At 39.5% G+C, this 22,696-nt stretch overlaps 2 protein-coding genes across 4 annotated transcripts in view; both read right to left on the bottom strand.

The window, feature by feature from the left end:
• The window catches only part of RAD54B (RAD54 homolog B), a 65,899-nt gene that overhangs the window by 27,302 nt on the left and 15,901 nt on the right, over positions 1–22,696 (bottom strand). The window contains exon 1 of one of the 3 annotated variants that reach the window (XM_027676688.1): positions 12,512–12,854. The exons of the other annotated variants lie outside the window; for them this stretch is intronic. The gene's annotated coding sequence lies outside the window, so the exon portion shown is untranslated. Of the gene's footprint in view, positions 1–12,511; positions 12,855–22,696 lie in introns of those variants that run through there. 3 annotated transcript variants of the gene reach the window in all.
• Positions 12,953–19,880, bottom strand: FSBP (fibrinogen silencer binding protein). Its single transcript, XM_027676808.1, has 2 exons — positions 18,792–19,880; positions 12,953–14,474 (listed from the first exon to the last, which is right to left on the bottom strand). The coding sequence occupies exons 1-2, from the start codon at positions 19,160–19,162 to the stop codon at positions 13,949–13,951; spliced, it is 897 nt and encodes a 298-aa protein (XP_027532609.1). The 5' UTR covers positions 19,163–19,880; the 3' UTR covers positions 12,953–13,948.

Genomic DNA, 22,696 nt, shown 5'->3' with positions numbered 1-22,696 from the left:
TTATGTAAAAATAATTATATCTTCTCAAAATTATCTTCCATATAATTTCCTGGAATAGAAAACCTAAATCTGTTCACCAACAATGCTGATTAGGTACTTTCATTCAACCTTCTTTTTATCTTATCAGTTTGTTTGTCTCAGTATCACACCTATTTAACTTCAAAGATTTATTCCAGTGCAATATCAGAATATTCAAATTTGATAAATACAGTGTCATGAGCATTTCAGGAATTGAAATGAGACTAGTATGTTACTCATGGCAACTAAGTTCAGTGTTTGATGTAGGGGTACAGACAGCAGCGGTTTCAGCAGAAACCCCTTGCTGCTCACTGACCTTAGTATCTGAAACAGAGCTGGATTTGCTGAGACCCTGGAAGACAAACTTCAGTTGTACATTCTGAGCTCTGCTGTTAATCAGTTTCGAGTGAAAATAATAAGTAACAGGAACTATGCATGCACCATGGTATGAGAAACATCACAAAATCATGCCCAGTCCTTTCTCTCCCGATGAGCAAACCGCCTGGCCTGGCAGTGTGGTTTGCTTAACCATGAAGAAACCACAGCAAGCGGCAAAAGTCTCTCCTCCCAGAATGAAGGCCTTGGGAACTTTAAAGACATGGCTAACAGGGCTTTGAAAAACTTCCACAAATAAAGCTTTCTCTCTCTGCTTGAGAAAGCAAAGGCTTAAGTTTCAAGATATAAACCACAGCCTAACTGATATGAGGAAAAGTTTCAGCAGCCTCAGGAAGGTGATGATTTACAGAAATCGGGACAGGATCCAGGAGAGGGGAAGGGGAGCATTCCAATGGCAAACTAGTTTAACCAGTTTCTGATGAGCAGGATTTAGAGAAAATGCATCAATTAAGTGCATTAGGTTACTTCCAATGCAGCAAGAAAGTAGCTGCATTATGAAAGACTACAGAAGGTAACTCAAGTGTGCATTTTCAGGGGACTGTGCACTGTAGCTTTTGCAGCACTGTAAGTACACACACACTACCACAAGGAGTGAGGGACACAGGGTCCAGAGAGCCAGGCACTCGACACCTTGGCCTGAGGTGTGGTTTAATGGATGGCTTAACCCCATCCAGCTGCAGGCTGCTGCCAAACCCTAAGAGCTCACCTTTCCTCTCCTCTCCCCTTCTGCTTTCTCATCCACTAGCTGCAGGCAAGCCAGCTCAATGAATCCCATCAGCAACTACAGTCAATACAGGGAAGGGGTACATGAGGTTTGGAACAAGGAGACTGGGAGTCTGCCCATTCTTCTCCAGCAGCTGTTAGGTTGGGGTGATTTTGAAACCATAGGACCTGTCAAGTTAACCCAACAGCTCCATAAACTTCCACATTGTAAGCATGTATGGAACAATGGGGAATTTTCCCTCAACTGCTCTGAATCTTCTCAATAAAAAGCACTGTCACAACGCAAAAATTACAACTTAAAGAAGACAGCTTTGATTCAAGTTGCGTTCTATAGTGCTAAGGAATAATTAGGAAATTATTAATAATTAGGAGGGAGGCAGAGCAAAAAAATTGGACCACTGTAAAAGGAGATTTGGGCTTTGAATGAATCCCAGCCCAAACTCGATGGCAGTGCTCTGCTGCAGCCTCCACAGTCACTCTAAACATGTGCCATGGATCTTGCTCCATAGAGCCAGTACCAACTCCTTCTTCTGAGCAGAGGAAGTAATCAAAAAGTTTCTTCATTGAATTAATTCATAACATTTTGAGAACAGATGTTTACATAGTAGTTAAATGTCTAGTTGCATATGAAATATGTACATGTTAAACATTCCTAAGATATCCCAGGAATATTTAAATATGAGACTGATAGCATCATCCTTCATTTGCAAAGCAACTTCAGTCTAACAATAAAACTTAATACTAAGCTAATATGTAAATGTATATTAGTGTGCCTCTGAGATGGAAAAATATGTATCAACTCTTCTCACAGCACTTCCGTGACACTGTTAGAAGTGCAACCGGTAACAGTCGGGCTGACTTGCCCTAAACCCACAGGAATCAATGACAGCTAGGATTATATCTCAGAGTCACTTGATTACAACCCAGTGCTTTGTATCCCTTTCAAACACAAAATGTTTATGTCATTAATTAATATATTAACATATCAGCATTGTTAGCAAACTCACCTACAGATGGATATTTCAAGCAGGAATATTTTCTTTGAAAAACAAATTATTGTTTTACATCCAAAATTATTTTTAAACAAAACTACAAATGATCAAAAATGTAAATATTTTTAAACTTCTGTGTCAAAGTCTCTTTATAATCTGAAATGCCAATCAAACTAGCCTCTAGATTGCTGAACATGCAATACTATGGGGATTTCCATTAGTAGATTTTATTTTACATAGCTAATAACTATCAGTCCATAGTACATCTTCCATGCTAGCTGTCTCAGTTTAAGCACACATATTCACACACATGAACAATGTCCACAAAAACTGGCAATGAAAGAAAAATCACTGTTTATGAGAACAAAAATAACAGAGTCATGCAGTCATAGCCACAATAAACTCTTATTTCTTGTAGAAGCTCTACTAACTCAATACTTTGGAGAAGAATCTAAAAATCTGCAAAGAAGATAACACCTTTTTTTTTTTTTTTTGGCTGAGGTAAAACTTTTCCACCCCTGAAAGCTAAAAGCTCTTGGAAATAAATGCAGTTTGCACATTTTCTTAATTTCCTGAGGATTATACACTGGACATGCTCTAACTGAGGCTGAGAATAGACTTCTCTGTAGTCACAGCTCTCACTGCTCAGACCAAAGCTGGGTTTCTTCCATGCGTGCCAGCAGGGAATTTTTCCTTGGTCCTCTCCTTTAGATACATCATCCCTTGTCCTGACAACAAACAGGGAAAAATGGCAGAGGGGACAAGGACGTCTACAAGGAAAAGTAATCTGGGAGACAAAGCCTGAAAACGAAGATTATTGCTGAAAAGGAAGGCTGACGTTAAACCAGTAGAAAATTGACAACTGAGTAAAAGACCGTAAGTCTGAGTGGGAAGCAAAGCACGCAGGAAAAGGCAAGAAACCCTACAGGGAATGAAAAGAGTAGGAAGACAACAGATTAGGTTAGGAGGACAGATGGGGAGAACTACTGGGACAGACTGGGACTAGGGTATAGTATAAGGAGCAGAGAGAGAATTAGGATTTTCTGAGCAGGAGCTGGTGCAAGAGAAACTGTCCCTCATCTCTGACTCTCAAAATTCAAGGTTCACTAAAAAAAACATATGGCTGAAAGCCATCAAGGGAAATCAAGGGATGACTTGGGAGGAAGAAATGAGAACAGGAGCAGATTAGGCAATGACAGGGAAAATAGAAGCGGAAAATGACAACAGAAGAAATAAGGGCAACATGGCAATGCAACATAATAAATGGCAAGCAGTTGAGTGCAGAAGGGTACTGACTGCACAAAGACATGAAGAGCACTCAGAGCAATGCAGCCTCGTGGTAAACAGGGTCAACTTCTCTTCACCTATCGTTCAATTTTTTCTCTAATTCAATTTTGAAGACTACCAAGGTAGTGTTAAAGGTAGTGAACTTAAAACTACTATAATTGTTACATTGTTTTATGTAATTTTACAGACCCAAGTTTGGTAGCTGCTCTACAGGTGGATAGGGCTGCAATGAGAGATGCAACGTAAGAGATGGAGGCACTTAAGCTCCTGAACTGGTTGCGTTTGACAGATCACACCCTGCAAGACAAACCCAAATCAATTCTGACTTTAGGACTAGCAGAAGACTCAGAATCAAACAATTTCTATTGGACAAGTCCATGAAGGCAAAGCAGGATCCAAAGCTTGGATCATCATATCACTTTCCCTGAAGTCCCTTCGGTACGTTCTGCTCTTCAACCTGAAAAATTTTCAGTCTTTCAGTTTCTTTGCTGTGAGCAAACATGTGCAAAACTCACTGGGCAAAACACTGCATGCCATGATATTAATGGTCTACACTGAAGTCAGTGACCTCTTAGTATAGTAATTCACTTCATAACCCTGAAGGGGAAAGATAAGATTTTCAACCTTGTCTGTCTCACACAGGTGAAAACAACAAATGATATGGAATAATCTGTTTAGAAATGTTAATTTGCTCTAAAAGCCAAAAGATTAACATCTACCCATTTTGTACCCAGTGGTACAAAACTACGTCACCCACCCACTCATCACCCCCATAAGCCACCTTCCATTAAGTGAATAGTTTTAAGGTTGTGAAGTCAAGCAGAGTTTGAAGATGTCAAAAATAACAGTGTTCCAGTGACCTGATCTGCCCCACTGTGCATATGCATTAAGGATAAAGCCTTTACAGAAAACATGCTGCACTACACTGTCATGGGGACCTCTCGCTCATTCAGTGCAGAGAACTGAACTGCTGGAAAGGCAGGAAAGGTGGCAGGAAAAAAAGCTGGTGCTGCCTGCGCCATCCCTGAACTGCTTTGTTGTATACGCAAAAGGTGTGGCATGAAGGAGGCTGAGAATGCAAGGACTGATAGTACAGTCTTGTGGTTAAATAAGCTGAATAATGCCTTAGAGAACTGGACTTTACTTGCATGTCTTCTAGAGTTCCTCTGTGGTGTAATGGAAGTCATTTCACCTCAATTTTAGCAATAAATATTTGTCTGAGCACCTGACTTGTGATTCAGTCTCATTTGTATTAACAGTGAACACTCACGGGTGTAACTGGAAATTGTAGTTGGGAAAGACTAACTGTACGGTATAGTAAAGTACTGAGACAATGCAGTGCTCGATGATTCAGTCTGCACCTTCCATAAAAATGGGGCTTTTTGGTTTTATTCTCTCTGTGCCTCAACTCTCGCTTTATCTCCTAAAAAGTGGAGATTATACCAACTTCTTATCTCACAAGGATTGTTGTGAAACATAATTACATCTGGGAGGCACTCAGATAGTATCATGATGAGCAACAGAGGAAAAAAAATAGTTAATTAATTCAAAATAGTTTGAATAGTGTGCTGAGAACAAGGGGTAGGTCTATAACAGAACAAAGAGGTAGAAAGAAAATACTGATTAGTGACTCACTGAGGGGACACAGTCCATTCTGTGAACTGGAATTGGCAAGGAAGAGTACAGAAATACAACCCTTAATCATGTACTTAATTACTCTATCCAACAGAATGTGAAAGCTGGCTTCAGGTTGTGCTATTGGCAAGTTTTTGGGTACTTGAGCTTGTAAACTTAATTTTATTTTCAGATAGGAACCTTCTATATACAATAACAGAGATGGCAGATGTGCTTAATTTGAACAAGTAGGAACAATCCTATCATCACCATTTAATGAAACATTTACCTCTCAAGGGACGAAGAGCACATACTTTCAAAATTATAGCTCCATGGTAGAAAACTATTCTTCCCAAACCTCTCAACCGTCTAAAAATGCAACTGACTCCAGCTTTCACTGTAAAAATTTAATGAACTAAGCTGAAAGCTTCTGTCAAGTCCACAGAAATAGATGTGCAACTCCTATTATCAAAGGAAAAAGTAGCATCATTGAGAATTCTAAAAGGTTGCAGGCATCATTTGGTGCAGTGAGCCAGATCAGGTCGGTAAAACACTGGAACCAGTCAAATGACATCCAAATCAATTGTTTACTACACTTTTTAATGTTGCCATCCACATCGAAAGTTGTTTTGATTAATTTGTGAAGTAAAGGTTTTTACTTCAAAAAATAAATGCAAAACTGATATCTGAAAGTAAAATTTATTCTTGGGTCCTGTAAATATTGAATGTTGTTGCAAAAAATTATAGTCTAAATGGGATATGAAAAAATTCCAAATATTTAAATTACCAAAAAAAGCAAATCACTAAGAAATAGTTAATCAGCTATTACACAATCACAGGCTAATTGTAACCTTCTCAAAAAGCACTAATTTTTGAAGCAGCTTGCAGAGATGTAAGTGTGCATCTTTTTGTGTTTGTGGCTAATCCCACGTGATACTTTGAAAATACATGGTTTGGCATTCTCTTAAGCATTTGCTATTACTTCTACCATTTTTTATCAAAAATAAAACTATTTCTGTACTGTACAAAATCTCTGTTCCTAAAATGCAAAGACTTTTAGATCTGTAACAAAACGCAAGCAGGCAGAAAGGGATTTATTAAGATTATGTCTCCTTCGTATTAACATCTGTTTTAGCATATACTGGAAGGAAAAACACTTTTAATGTACTGTTTGTGTTTATTAATGGCCATCTTTGATGTCCATGTATTACAGCAAAGAGTCCTTAAAATACAAATAACCAATAAAACTTGCGCCCACTGTCACAAGCATGAAACACAATATATTCCTATCCTAAATTATTTAAACAGGAGTGTTTAAAATTTATGGCATTACCCTGGGAAGAGGCACACAAGGGATGAGTCATATTTTTTAGAATTTTCATGTGTTCTGCAGCAATGATTACTTGCAGTGTGGCTGATGAAATATTTGGAAAGGGAAAGAGTAATCTTTCCAAATCAAGTTACATAACTTTGATTTACATAAGTGTAATCCATTCAGTAGTCCAAGCAAAAAAGTAATATTTATGACCCAAACACAAAAACCTAGAGCTCTAGTTGTAATTCTTACTAGGAAACCAAAACTGGAATAGGGAAGGTGAGGGAGGAGGGAAGAGAAGAAATTCATCCTTGTGGAGGTAAGCAGTGCTCACTGTGTTGCCTTTGCTGGCTCTGGATGTAAGAAAACTGAATACAACTTAAATTGCATAGAAATTCCAATGCAAGTTAATAAGATGATTCCATACAGGAACCCTAAAATTCATTATGCCTTTAGCAGAGTCTACTTTGTGTTAACTGCCTATTTTTGGTCCTGAGCTGACCACTTATATAAGGAAACGCTAGAAGACATGGAGATGTGGCAGCTTTCCATCAGCAGACCAGCTCTACTTGTTATTCCCAAGGGACTTCTTTGACCCTTGATGTCACTGTAAAGCCTCTGCAGCACATGGAGCTCCTTATCAACTCACCATATGTGTATCTCATTGGGTCTGTATGTGCCTACCAACATATGTACATGTGCATGCTCAACAGAGAAGGATGAGATTTAGAAAAAGATTAAATTTACCTCTACTATATTTAATCTGAAAACAATCTTTACAGATACCCACTAGATCTTCAGAGTTAAAGTATCTGAAACTCCTAAAATATATTTAACTTCTGGACTGCTGAAAAACATCTTTAGCGCCATCTCAGGAGTTCACTTAGGAATAATGTGTTTTCAAAACTCAACTACAGCAAATTAGCACATACAGTTATATAACAAAAACTATTCTGAAAGGAATAGATTTTATCTAGCAGAAATAATTATAACAAAGAGCAATGGCTAAATTCCTTAAATGAGCTTAATTCACTCCTTTTCTGCGCACATACTATGCAGCACTCTGAATCCCAGAGCTACAAACAGTATTTTCCAGGCTATTGCTGGGGTTTTTTGCAAAAGAGCTGGGCCATTACCTATCCAGCTGGACAGTTCAACACCTCCTAAAAACTTACTGCCCCAAGAGAAGGACAGCTGTGCTTGGGATCCTTGCTGTCATCCTCTCTGGATCTAAACAAAGTGGTTCCTTTACTAAGCCTGTCTGTCCTGTTAGTGGCAAAATGAGGGACAGACTTTCTTGCTCTCATTCAAGGCGTTCACAGCTGAGAAGTCCTTGATCCACTCTCAATGGCTCAATGAGCTCAGGCTGGACAGGTTCTCCTAAGAATTCATTTATTATGGGCTACATCCGAAGTGTAACAACCTTGTACTGAAAATTACCAAATTATGTGTTTGCAAATGACTTACAAATTAGACAAACTTGAATGAGGTTTTATAGGAATGGCCAAAGACCAGCTTGATGCCACGTTTCGAGTACTTTTTCGAAAGCACAAGGAAACTGGAAGACTACAAAGGAAAGATAATCAAAACTCAGTATATCCTAAACAGAGTATTCTCCAGGTAATCTGTTTCACAGAAAAAAACTGAGACATAAAAAAGTACAAATGCATACACAGAATACATACATTATAACCCAAGAGGGAGTAACAGCATAAAGTAGTTTGGCGAAACTGATAGTTGATGCTACTCATGTCATCTGTAAGTCCAGCACAATGTACAACCTACTGCCAAAGCTTCCTTACAATGCAAAATGATGCAACGATCACCTGGGTGAAACTGCACAACTTACAAGTCAATTTTGGGGGGGAGATGGGGGCCTTACAGTGCAGTCCTAAGCAAATGCCATACTATGATAGAGAATGTGTCAATAGCAATGTATATACACCAATTTTAATTCTGTATTTCCAGTACATGCCACACATAAATGCTTTGACTTCACAAAATGATACTTTTAATAGTATCAACAAGTGGGCTACATAAAATTTACCTGCAAACTGCTGTTGAGTTATAAATTACTTTCTTTCACATGACATCATCAGTGATTAATAACAAATACAACTTGACACTATGGCCAGTTTTTGTCTGATGCAATTGCAGGACACGAATAATGTTGTAACTAACCACTAGCACTCCCATATCCCTTCTCCCCATCCCCAAACTAGATAAACATTTTGTCCTATTGCTTCACTGTTAAACTAAAGCTTAAACAACAACAAAAAAAAATCAGTAATTTATAAACTGATTTTCTTATTTCAACCATGCAGAAAGTTCCAAACTTCAAAAACTGATGTATTTCGAGAAAGCATTAGCAATACAGACAAGGATCTTATACGACATACAAAGTAAACAAATGGCAACATACAGGCTACAGTACACAAAAAAATCCCTGAGATTAGCTCAGTTGGTTAGAGTGTGGTGCTAATAACACCAATGCCGTGGGTTTGATCCCCATATGGGCCATTCAGTTAAGAGCTGGACTTGATGAACCTTGTGGGTCCCTTCCAACTCAGAAAATTCTGTGATTCTGTGAAAATGACTGAGCCTTAACCAAACTAAGTCCTGACATCAACTGAGTTTAGAGGGGCAATATAATCCAGAGGAATTATTTTTTCACTATACATATGCTTAATTATGCTAATTATTGCAATTATCCTAACTACAGATGAAAATCAAGAGCCAAAAGGAAATGGCCAGGAAACAATTGATTTCTTTAAAAAAATAAATTTAATTGCATCTGTAAAATACAAAAAATTCAATAGCATTTTCCAAGTCTGCAGTTTTGCTGAAGAGTAAATAAAAATCATCTATTATGTGGAGTAACTGCTGATTAAGTATTCAATGATTATTATATGACATTCTTCTTGTGTGAGTAATACAGAGTCAAACAAGGTGTTATGTTCACTCAGAGATATTTGGACACATCAACAAATCATTCTGTGTAATCACTAGGATAAAACAGTGTGAAATCCCACAGCAGGGAAGAAAGGCAGGGGTGGTGGGGAATGACAATGCCTACAGATGGCTGAGCTTTCCTTGGGTTCTCTGACCCTCATCCACCTTCCTACACACACGGATCAGAACAGAGGTTTTCAACTACTTTTCCACTGAACAACTGTAGCTTTTGCAAGGAAGAGTTCACATTTTGCTGGCTAGCATTCAATGAACTTCAGGAAATTGTATCTTTATTGTGGAAAAAATTTTGCCCAGACAAACTGGATGCCCCAACCATCATTATACACAGGCAACTTGGTCAACGCCAAGGCAAGCACTTTTGTTTTTATCAGAGATAGAAACATAGGTCACAGAATGGCTGAAATTTAGTTATGTGTTATATAGCCAGCTAACAGACATTATTTTAACTACTGTAAACAGCACTTTTTTGTTTGTTTGTTTGATTTTTAATCTAACATATAGACAGTGACATTTCTCAAATTATTTAAGACCTGGATATTTAAAACAGAAAAGTAGCATGACTAGTTAGGGATAGACACTGAGAAGCTACATTTAATGCATTTTAATGTTAAAAACAATCTTTTTAAAGTCTTCTTTTTATTTTCATGTGCAAAATGGAAAAGTAATCAACATCTTAGGAAAACAACACTTTATCATCTTCCTGAGTAGCCTTTTTATCACATTATTGAAGTTAAAATTCACACTGAACCATTCTAAAGCAGTTTAAAATAAGACACAGGAAATTTTAAAAGACAGCTTAGCCAGGCAGCCTGGGTATCACAATTCCTTATTTGTTCCTCCCACTCAGAAACAACTCTCATTTATTTATAAGCAACTTAATGGCTTTGCCTATTGGAAATTAAGTGGGCACAAGTCTTCCCAAAGAAGATAGTCTGTGTGTTTTCATTGTACGGGGGAAAAAATCCCAAGTCTGAAAATGTCTAGAAATATATATATGAAAGAAAGGAATTTAAGCTACTGAGGTGGAAAACTTTAGAAAACAGGGCTTTAGCTATGAATAATCTCTTCTGGTCTTGAAATACTCTCTCCTACCAGTTTTACCTGATAAGAATTCTGATCTAAGGCAAGCACATCCACTGAGATGACTCCACAGGAGTCAAAAGGTTACAGAAGGGAAGCAGGGAGGTACAAAAAAAAGCAAGATAATTAGGGAGCAGTAGATGAAATTATAGACTGATCATTAGACAATTACTCAAATAGATGAAATTACACAAGATGCCATCACAATTATCACAATGTTATCATCGTTACAGCTTTTTATTCAAATCCTAAACATAAATCCATTAGATGTTGAGAATTAAATTACTTCTAGAGCCAGTTTATTTCAGTTATCTTAGTAGAAGGACATGAACATACGATAGAAAATTGTCCTTGCTTAAAATTACTCTGCTTGTACTATGTACATTATAAAAATGCAGACAGTGAATGGCACTGCCAGATGTAGCGAAGGGAGTAAGAGGATAAGAATGAGGGTGAAGGAGAGAAGGGCTTCCTACCATCCCTTTCATACACACTAACACAGCATCATTTGCTGGAACAGTAAAAATTCATAGCGCTTCATGGTCCAGAAGGACCAGCCACAGCTGTGGTGCATGTACCTGACATTAGGAATACATGGAAAAAACCCCAGGAACAGCACAGAGAAGTGAAATCTGACTCAGACAGATAACCTGATACTGTAAAGCAGATGTGGAGTGAGAAAGAAATCCAGATTCACCAATATAGAGGGTATAATATATAGTCAGCAACACACTGCTCTGAGAGCAATATAATGTCACTAAAGGAGGAAACATGTCTATAGTGAAAGGAAATAAAACACCACCTCACTAGTAAAGAAATGAGCAAGCTCCAAGGGGAATCAACAGATGTCTCCCCCTTCCCCAAGCTCCCCAAAAACCAAAAGAAACAAAACTGAGAACAAAGCAAACAAGAAGCATGAGAGACCTCTGAACTAGAGCTGCTGCCTGCAGATAAGAATGAAAGGCTTTTCACTAACAAATGAGACAAAGCCAGAACAACCAAACGTGGAAGAACACTGACCATAAGAGCACAGTTCTGACCAGGTTGGTGTATTTTATTTCTTTACTCATTTGCATTCCTCCCCTTCCAACACCAAGAACACAAGAGAGACTTTGCTCTACTCAGAGTCCTATTTTTGCAACTACTTTGCCTGCCAGTTCAGAAAAGACTGTAAGCTTTCCAAGACTGGAAATTCCTCTGGTTCTAGTCCTCGAAATAAAAATACCATGCCAATAGAAACCCTGGAGGTCACCTCTTCATCTCTTCATCTAGCATCAACAGAAAATATTCTTAAGTCTCTAGAGTATTTTGGTGGTCAGCATAGGACTAGCTGTAATTCAAAACCACTGCAAGACAATGAGTTGTATGGGAATTATTTTCTGAACTATTAAAAACTTCTTCATTTGCATAATATCTAAGAACAGAAACAAGAAATAGAAATTAATTCCTTACCACTGGAAACCAGAATTCTGATTTTCAACTAAAAGGATAAGATCAGACATTTCCAAACTACAAGATGAGGGCAGATAATTCGGTGTTGTTTCCTATTTCTGAGAAGTAGAACAAATAAAATTCTTATTTATTTATTAAAGGCAGCATTTTGATTCTTGTGAACTCAGGGAAGTGAATGTCTCGTTGAAATGTTTCCAGCTACACAAAAACAGATCGATGTCCTTGAACTAAAAAATACAGCAGAAAGCCAAGGACTGTACAGAAATGACGGCCACTTTTCCAGGCACCATAATTTTCAGCGCATACAAAAATTCTCAAGACACTTAGAGTGCTCTCTTCTCTAGAAAATAACTGAAAAAGTATTAGGGAACTCCGTATTGCCAACATCTGTTTTCACTGTTCTGTATTTTTCCTCGGTTTGTAAACAAAAGACTTGCTTCCTCAACTTTTCCTACCAGTAACCTGTTAAAGTTATCCCGGGCCCTGACAGTCAAAATCAATTATCTTGTCCACTATCACAAAATTTAATCACAATTCTTGAAGCTCCACTAGCCCTTCAATTAAACTCACATGCTCCCATTCTTCATAGTTTTCCATAAGCACCTATCCCTGTAGCTACAAAGGTAACCTGGTTCACTCAGAAGACACAAGAGGAGCTTACCTCATTCAGAATCTGCTGATGCAGATCAATGCCTCATGCTTGCATGCTGAGGTTCTGTGGGTGTGGAGAAGGAAGCAAATTTGGGAAAACACTGGTGACAGGAGCAAGGAAGAAACAGTCTCCTTCCTATTGCTTTTGTTCATTCTGTTGTTGGGGCCCTCTGAGATGGGAGGCACAGGAGGAATTACATCTCCTTTGTTCTCTCTTTTTCCTTGATTCTGTGCTTCATTTCCTTTTCTTGTGCTAAAGGTTAGAGGAAGGGGAAAGTATTGTTATGGGGAATAAGGAGCCAGAGGTCTAAGGCAGTTGTGGATCCATTCATAACAGGCAGGACTTAGAATTATGAAGAAATGAATCATCTGGGACTGATGTTTTCCAGATATTTTTCTTCCAGTTATGAACGTTGATCACAACTACAGAGGAAACAGCTGCTACTAGGATAGACAGAAGAATCAATTTTACTTTTATTTGGGGCTTTTTATTTGAAACTAATTGAAAGATCAGAACAACAGCATCTATAAAAGGTACCCAGAATAATACAGAATCCTCTGTTGATTTCAAGTCACATGTTATTTACATACAGAAAGGATTTCTTTTCAGTAGCTTATAGTCCTAGTCATACTGATCAAAGGCACCTGCAACTGTCTTGGTTGCACATGCACTGTAGTAATTATGCATGCAAAAGAGGAAGTCAGACATTTATGTGGTTGATCACCAGTATAATTACTATAACTGAATATACGATCATGGTAACTGTACACACAAATTACACATGCATGCAGTTTTAAAAACCAAGTGTTGCATTCATTGTCTCTATTTTGATAATATCCTATGGAAACACTCCTCCACTGGAAACAATTAAAAAGTATTAACTTTTAAAAATATGTACATTTATTCAACTGTCTACTGAACATTAAAAAAATATAACAATCCAGTAATTTTGTTTTCCAAGCTGATACGTCAGCAAAATCTCACCACTGTCGTAAGATTTACCAACTTGAAAAGAATAAGACATTTAAACATAACCTCTTATTTCTCCTTCTTATACGTATTTATTAAGTATTTATACAATCTTATTTCATTAAGATAGTAAAGATGATTATTTGAAAAAACAATGCATATGAACAAAATTTTAACAAGACCTGACTAAATTTCATTAGCTCATCACTACTCCAATGGAGATAAGTGGAAATATTTTAAAAGTTTGGATTTTTATCAATCTAAACACATAAATGTACAGGATTTGACTACTTTAGACCAGAAGAGTTGGTGCATTCAAACGCATACGAGGTATTTTTCTAAGGTACATAAACAACAATGTGGAAAATATGCTTTCACGTCTCAAGCCCAGATTTTGATCCATCCATATTAACATAAGGAGCAATTCTGCATTTATTATTAAGTGTATCAAAGAATATGACAGAAGTAATAAAATATTTAGATATTGCTGTATTCTGGCAGATCATGCCGTAGTCGTATTGCCTTCAGCTTCTCTACTTTGATTTTTGTTCGCAACAGTTCTTCTTCCAGTTGCTGCTTTCTTTTCAAACCATCCCTTTTTTCTTGGACATAAAGACCAATTTTTCTTTGGTTTTCTAATATTATCTCATGTTCTTCTTTCAGCATTTGTAACATCTGTGGGTCATAACTACACATCGGTCTAAAGCGTTCTCCAACCTCAAGCCTAAAAAACTCATCTCTTCTTGGTACAGGGGATGGAGACATCACCACTCTCATATCAACTGAAGATACTGATGTTGAAGGAGACCTTTCCATAATACGCACCAGCTGGTGTTCTTCCTCTTGTTCTAAGTTCTCATTTTGCTGCGAGTCTATAATCAAAGAAGGAGGAGGTTTGACATCCTCTTCCGATTGCAAGTCCATCATGACAGTCGCAGGATGGTGATTCAACATTGCCTGTGGTGAACTGGTACCAGCAATTGTTTCTTTATCGATACTAGCACTAGAACACACAAAATCATATTTAAATAATCCATTAAAAACTATTTGGAAAGGCATAGCTGTAAGTAACCAAAACTTCATTTGAATACTACTCTGCTATCTATGCCTGGGACCCTCTACTTCATTGCTTGAACACCACCTGTACCCCTCTCTCTTTCCACAGACACAGAATGTGACACAGACACAGCCATGTCACATTCAGAATCTATCGCTATAAAGGCAGTATGGCCAATAGAGAACTCCCCTTGGGAGGCCCTTCTGGCACTGGAGAAGCAAGGAAGGCTATTAGTGACATGAAAATATAAAAAAACCCAAGCACCAAGTCATGAAAGTAACAGAGGAAAGAGTTCATATAATACATAATATGATTTTACAAGGAGATTAATTGAGATTGAATGGAGAGAAATATTTCCATCTCATAGACTTATTAATCTCCCTCTGTTCTAATATGCTCCCTGTTTCTGACTCATGCACCCAAGTATTTGGGGTTTTTTTAAAAGGTACAATAATCACTAAATAAAATTACACAAAGAGCCTTGGGAGAAGAAACCAGAGCCCAAATGATGACTTAGCCAGTCAATTTGGGAATCAAGCTAATCCCTGCTCCTTCTCATTGATTTGGCAATCTTAAAATTTTTCTGAAGTTTCAAGAGAAGACACTGAAGTGTTTCCATTAAGAAAGCCTATGGTTCTGTGCATTTCTTTTCAAAAGAACAACAGCCACTTTACTCATCTGTCTTTGTGTAAACTCCTGAGTCAGCAGCATCTCAAATCATGATTTGACATTGCATTGGCTTTGATGATAATAAGGGTTCAAGCTGTTCCTGACACTTCTCTACCATCAGTTGTGCTTGAAACCCTACACTTCTGCACATCACTCCTTTATTCAGGTAATGCTTTTTTAAGCCAGATCAGCTTCTTGATCTATTACAGTACAGATCTGCAAAGAATAAATACTTGCAGCATGACTGGGAAGGCAGTATAGTGTAACATGGGAACAGAAATATATTAACTTGGTATTGACAGCGAAGCCAGTGCACCCTCATGGCCATGGTTGCCTAAAACAGGGTCTCTAACTGGTGGTTGCAGATTTGAGACACTTCCCAACTCTTTGAAAACTAGGCTGCCACTACTTAACTAGCAGTTAAAGGCAGTGAGTGGATCCGTGATTAACAGAATATTCACGGGCGCTCCCCAACACAAGAACCCAAGCTGCTCTCTATTAAACTGGGAGGGTAGAAGGTGGGTTTTTTACACTTTTTAAATGTCTCGAAAGCCCTACAATCCACACACTATTTGATTATTAAAACACTGTCCTGGTTAGTAATAGATTGGGTTCAAATTCCCAGAAGCAAGAAGAAATGTAATTTGTACTTCCTATTCTCATGTAAATGCACTAACTCCTTAATAAAAATGTGGCATGATCATAACTTCTAGATATCCCATGGTCTTCAAAACTCTTGGTTTAAAAGAAATAAGCAGTCATGGTTGCAATTTCCAAAGGACTCTGACTAGCCTGCCATCCATTAACATGAAAATACTAGATTCAATGCTAGAATTCATGCTAGAATAAAAGCACGAAAGCCTCTCAATAACCAGTTGTAAAAAAGTTCATCAGGGTCAGAGCAATGTATTTTCAAAAAATTAAGCCTGTCAACCACACAAACTATTTTAACTAAAGATTCTTTAAAAAAACCCTGAAAACAGTCCATCTGAAGCAGGTATTGAAAACTGACCTTTCCTTAATCCCCCAAAGAAAACGCCAAGATAATCTTAATTCTGTTGACTGTTACCTGAGCTGCCTATGGAGTATCAATTATATCCCCTTACTGCCTCTTCCTCATGCCACAAAGCTTCACCTTTTCCTATATACTTCTTTCTCACATTCCTTTTACTCCTCTTATTGAGCATCGAAAGCATTATTCTGAAGACAAATTTTCACTTTTTTTACTGCTGACTGTAATTCTGGGTTTCCTCCTTCTTCCCAACTGCGGCTTCTAATACAGCTTCCCTCCTTCTTATTTGCTGGCTCCTGGCCAGCTTCTAGCCTGAGAAAATAGGAAACAACCAGCAGGAGAAGCAGGTCATTCTGACAAAAGGAAACGGAGAGAGAGCAGAAAGAGAAAGTGAGAGAGGTTAAATAGAAGAAAGAAAGGTAAGATTTAGTCTAACATAGACTAGAGCCTCCAAGCAGTGAAAAAAATCCATCTCTCAAAGTGTAATCCACACAGAACTAAAAAACTATCAAATCTTCAGGTAACTCTGATGAGGCTTTTTTTTCCCCTTAGTCAGCCTCTTAAGAGGAAAACAATTAGACAGCAAATAGAGAAAGAAAGAATTGAGAAACAAAAGAGCTGCCTGTATGGTGGTTACTAATGTGGTTTCTGACAACTTGACTGAAAGAAAGACAAACAACAGTTACCACAATTGGGGCATGGTGTTTATAACCCTGCAGGCACCCATGATTCACCAGGTTTTGCTTAATCACAGTGAGCTAGAAATTGCTTAAAGGTGCGATTAAGAATTTGGACTCATTTTAAGTTGTATTTCCCTCCTACAAAACATAAGCCACATCCCAGGGAGTTAAAACCCAGCACAGGGTTTATAAAACTAGGGTAAAATGCAACTCAGAGTTAAAATTAGAAGTATCAAACAATGATGTGTTTGGGAAGGAAAAAAAATAATCTTTTAAATTATATTGTTTTCTTTCAGGACACAGTGTAGTGGTTGTTCCTAAGATGAACCATTTTGGGCAAGCAATAATCAAGTCAGTGTTCCCAGACCCATAAAGAATTGCTAAAATTGTTTAAATTATAGGAGACAAACTATGGAGATCATTAGCTCTTAATCATTCACTAAAAGCGTCAGTGCTTTTTATAAGCCGATCTACAAACCAAAGTTCTCACACTATTTTTTCTCTCCCCTCCTTACAACAGTTGGTAGTCAAGACACTGCAACCTTTATTAGCGCAATTAAAAGCCTCGTTTTGTTCCAGAGAATTCTTTGGAATGGTTCCTCCAGGGGCATTCACCAGGAGCAGCAGCACAGCCCAGTTGCTTTAGACTTCTTTACGCAAAGGACCCACAACAGCATATTTTTAGAGCATCTGGCATGTTGGGATTTAGACAATTGTTACCATTCAGTTCAACCAGTGGCACCATGAGTCCAATTCAGCAAGTGTGCGCATGCCAGGTTTTCTTAGAGTGTTACGCTGCTGCACCCACTGTCAGTACATCTGATTAAAATATGGAAAGTTTGCTTCCCATTAATCTGCTTGGGAAAATAAGAAAAATCAGAGCTTTCTCAAGGTTGCTGGGGAGTTATTTGACTCCCCACCCCGCCCCCCCCAAGCTTAGTTTTTGTATCTGGAGAAACCAAAACCTGACCCAGGCATTTTTTGATCCCTCAAGGACCAATACAGAACCAGCAGAGTGTTGCAAGTCAGATATGAGGGGCATTAGCCAGCTGTGGGAGAAAGCCTGAACGCTGCCTGCCTGTATTATGTCTGGCTCAAATCTAGACAGTGTGTCTCACTTTACTGAGCAGTAAAAAAAAAAAATAACCTACCAAAAAAAAAGGGAAAAAAAAAAACTTCTAGTGCTGTACCTCTTAGTTTCTCTCTGTATTTAAACTACCTCATGTAAGACACAGAACTGCTTGGAGTTTAGACTTCAATTAGCTTTGCTCCAGCTTCAGGGAACCACCGTCAATGCAAGAAAAGTGTAATTTAAAAAAACATTTGCACTCACAAAGGCACTGCAGTGTGGAGTCTTTTTTTTTTTTTAAAGGGTTGGAATCAACTAAAATGTAACATACAAACACCAGAGTAAATGAAAGAAAAAAGATGTGTGAGTGAGGTTTCTTAGCTCTGGGAACTAACTTTATTAAATATCCTATATGAACTGCTAACAGTTCCATATGTTGCAAAATGACTGCAGTATTACCTTAAATGGAGGAGAATAGCCATCACTTTGCCAGTGTTTGAATAATCTGCCTATTAAAAGGTAGGGGAGGGGTAGAGGTTGGAGCTACTGTTTCCCTTTGATTCTCTCTTAACCCTCACTTTCCAGAGTATGACAAAGACTCTGAAACAAGCTTTGAAAGAGAGCTGAACAAAAAAAAAAAAGAATGCAGTGCTAAGTCACCATAAAGCTTCCCATAAAACAAAAGCAGTATTATTTTTGTCATTGTTCCCCATTTGGGAATTTTCTCTGATAAACATTTCCTCTAGGAGCCTGAGCACAAGCAAAAGCGTTACATAGTAGATAGGAGGCGCCATAATTTTCATTCAGTAACAAAGTAAAAAGAATTGTCTCACCTTTGAACACCGCTCCTGTCTCTTAAACACACATTGGAAATCTGTGGAATCATCTCCACAACTTTCTTGGTTGGCTCGGAAATGCTGCTTTGACAATCTGAGTGAGTCTCCTTTTGCTGCAATAGCTCCTGTTTGGCATATTCTTTGAGCCTCTTGTACAGCGTGCGCAGGCCCTGTGCAGTACGAGGAGGGCGATCTACTCCGATGGCATTGTAGTTATCAGCTATGATATCCCAGCATTTGTTTTTTTCCACTATTACAGAATGCTTATTGGTATGTTCCTCGAGAATTTTAACATACGGCTTCACGAGTTTTAGCAAATCGAGCTTTTCAGATAAGGTAAAATTAGAAGATCTGGCCTTCCCAACCATTGTTACCTTTGAATTAAGGAAGCCGTTCCTGGAGCCACCATGCAGCCCCTAGCTCTGCTCAGCTCTTTTTCACAAACAGAAAAAGATCAGGCTTAACTAGGCTAGTCTCATTTAGGCCCACGCCTACAAGGGAGGGTTTATTAAAATTCCTTCAGCTTAAGCTGACGCAGGTTCAGGAAATCTGCTTAAGCCAAGCCTGACCTACATAAGGCTTCAGACTGAAGAAGGCGAGAAGAAACAAGCAAAATACACTTTTGTATGAAGAGACCAGACATACGCAGGATTTAGAAACATAAAGGTTTAAAGATTAGCACGTTACCCAGCTAAAAATTACCTAATTTAGCTTGAGTAACAAGCTCTGACACATCTCCCCAGCTCCCTCACACGTATCTCAAACTGAAACCGTGCTGGAGATGATTTTACGTGTAAAACGACGTCCCCCAAAAAAGCAACAATTGCTTTGTGCGAGGCGCGGCGCGTTACGGGGCGCGGGAGGCGAGAGGCGGCGGCGTGTGGAGAGAGCCCCGGCAGAGCCCCCGGCGCCATTTGCATAGAGCTGGTCCTGCTGTCAGTCACCGCGGGGCGGCATCTCCCCCAGCCGGCTGGTTACGCTCGGGCTTCGCCGCAAAGCTCGGCTTCTCCCGCACTTGGCAGCCGGCGACAGCCACCGACACGGGGGCTTCTTAAAGAGCCCGCTGCGCTCCCCGGCCAGGCTTCGGCACCGGCGGGAGCGGCACGAACGCCCCGGTGCGAGCGGGCCCCGAGCGCCGCCGCGCCGGCCCTGAGGCGGCTCGCGGCTCGCCCCGGCCCGCGGCATCGCCCCTCGGCCGCGGGCTGCGAGGAGCCACAAGGGCTGAGGCCGAGTCGTGACGAATTCACCGAGTGCGTTACAGCGTGCGGGTACCGGGATCTTCTAATATCCACCAGCAAACAAACGACTTCTATTATAACACATCCAGCATTCTTTCAGGATAAAAAAAATCTGATTTTTGTTAGCAAGACGTGCCTGCATTCCTAATGTCTGCTCAACAACGTATCGCCTTAAGCCAAGTCTTCACATAAAAACGCATGCAAGGCTTTACATCTGTGTGGTCTAAACTAAATCAACAAATGGGAGAAAGAGGAAAAATCTGCAGATGGAAGGAGAGGTGCTCTCAAACACGAAAAGCAAAAACTAAGTTTGAAAAATTACGTACTCCACTGAAAGAGTCCGGAGGGTGGAAACAAACACCATTTGAGATAGTGGCAACAGCTTCCTAAGCTTAACATGTTCAGCCTTGAAAACAAGGGAGCCTAGAAGCAGGGCGGGGGGGCGGGGGGGAGGAAAGAGAAATAATTATATAGCTTGAAATATCCTAAGGCTATAAAGATCTAGGTATAAACTTGTTTGCTCTAAGGGGAGAAAACCCAAAGCAGACACAAGCCACATTCAAAACAAGAAATTCACATTAAACAAAAGGAGACTTTTAACTGCTGAAAATCAATTAGCATTTAGAATAACAAGCACTTCTGGAACCCTTTCTGAGACTTGGCTTTCCTGTACCACCCAACGAAATTGGGACCAGTCCACTTTGCTGGAATTGCTTTCAAACCAAGATTAAATAAAGCATTTTATAGTCTGAAGCCTATTATACTCAAATTTGAGAAACCAAATACTCTTGTGGTTAGAAGCACTATATGAAAACCACCACTTTTAAACACCTAATCCTTCCCTATTTCCTCTCACTTTGCACTTTACTAATATTAAGAGTACAAGGGTGGTGGCTATCCTTTTTTTCCCCCTAATTTATGCACTTTGTTGTTCTTCTGTAACCAAAAAAAAAAAAAAATTGGATGTGCTTCAGGTAGTTTAGGCTCTGGCCGTATTAGAATTAAATAGTCAGAGGCAAGCTGTACCATCCCCTGTTGAAGCAGTTGTGCAGTGCCCGCCCAGTCTCTTGATTTTTTAGTGACAAAAAGAAGTCACTGTTAGGCTCTGTGATTAAAGGCTCCTCCCCGCAGACACAAGGAGCACAAGTGAAAAGTGTCAGGCAGAGGAACCCACATAACCCAAATGAAAGAAACCAAGCTCTCAGTTTGGCTGCTCCCAGGGCCGTGGGTGCAACCTAGAGGGACAAGTTCCGAGAAGAGGCTCTCTCTAGGCCACCTTGCAGACTGAAGGAAGGGCTTACTGCCCACTGGGTTGGGACTCATTGTGAGATGCCAGGAATAGTATTTTGGGATTGCAGAAGCCAGTATAGGATATTTAGAGGAAGAAATGAAGACAAGACAAGGGAGGGTAAACCATGGAAGTGGTTTGGAACAGAACAAGCATAAGAAGATACTGGGGGGGGAAAAAGGCATAAGAGGGACCAGGTGCATGTAAACAGGTAGCTGCTCAGTATAGTTGTTCAGCCATGCCCTGCACCTGATCATTGCAGATTGTACTATCTTCTTGTTACACTACATTTGTAGTAAACTATTTTCCTGTGTGAGGGGAATCTTCATTCTGCATAACAATGTATGGAAGCGTATATGTCAGCAGCTGGAGTTGTACCACAGGTCATAGCGGGCCAGGTGCTGAAGGCACTGGCAAGCAGAGAGACTGGAACCCAGGCACACTGCCTGGATACCTGTGTGTGTGTGACCTCTGGCAAACACCAAGCCGGACTAGACAGGCAATAGGCTTGGGAGTCAAGAATTGGAGCGACTGTGAGTCTGGGCCAGATACTGCAGAGACCAGAAGGTCTGAGATTTGGCTGCTGGAGGGACACCAGGACACCTGGTGACTGGCCACTGGCAAGGTCATAAACCCAGACCAGCTGCCAGAGAGACCCAGTGCATGTTTGTGAGACAACTGGGAGACGAGGGGATCCAGAGACCAGTAACTGAGCAGAATAAGAATTTAAGGCCACTTGCTGCTGGATCCATGTCATGTACATAAGTATTCCCCACAAACAGTTTTCATCACAGTCAGCCAGTGAAGGGAAAGGATGAGGCCACTGAAGCTGCTTGTATTTGTGCAAGTGCTGCATTTTTTGATGTCTGGCTGTATATACACATACAGTGTGCACATGTGCCTCTTAGGGATACATCTTTATGGTCCTGGCCACAGGGAGCTGCAGCAGTCTCCTCTATAATGGGCTACCAGATGCAGCAACTCCTTATATTAGACCTACCTAAACTTGTATCATTCTATCACCTTACTCTTAATGTTGTTAGAGAGTTTCCACACTCAAATAATTATAGCAAAATACTGCTATAAAGTTTTCTTTTGAGCAAGTGCCTGATGGAATGTCTGAATTACATATTGTTCTGCATGACTGTAAAATAACCCTTGTAAAAAATGAAGCTGGCTGCCAACCAAGATTTTTTCCTTCCTTTTTTTTTTTCCTTTTTAAAATAGCTCTGCTCATCAGCCTAAGGTCATACCAGTCATCATGGCTAGGCTTCGCGAACAAAGATTTGGGAAGGGCTCTACCCCCGTTTGTTACAAGCGCACTGGTGGCTAAAAAGGCCAATACGAGATAGGCACGTCCGGTTGCAAAAGGCACA

This window comes from Neopelma chrysocephalum, unplaced genomic scaffold (assembly GCF_003984885.1).
Source record: "Neopelma chrysocephalum unplaced genomic scaffold, ASM398488v2 Primary Assembly neopelma1_22, whole genome shotgun sequence".
In the NCBI taxonomy this organism is placed as follows: Eukaryota; Metazoa; Chordata; class Aves; order Passeriformes; family Pipridae; genus Neopelma; species Neopelma chrysocephalum.
This window is presented reverse-complemented; position numbering and strand designations above follow the sequence as displayed.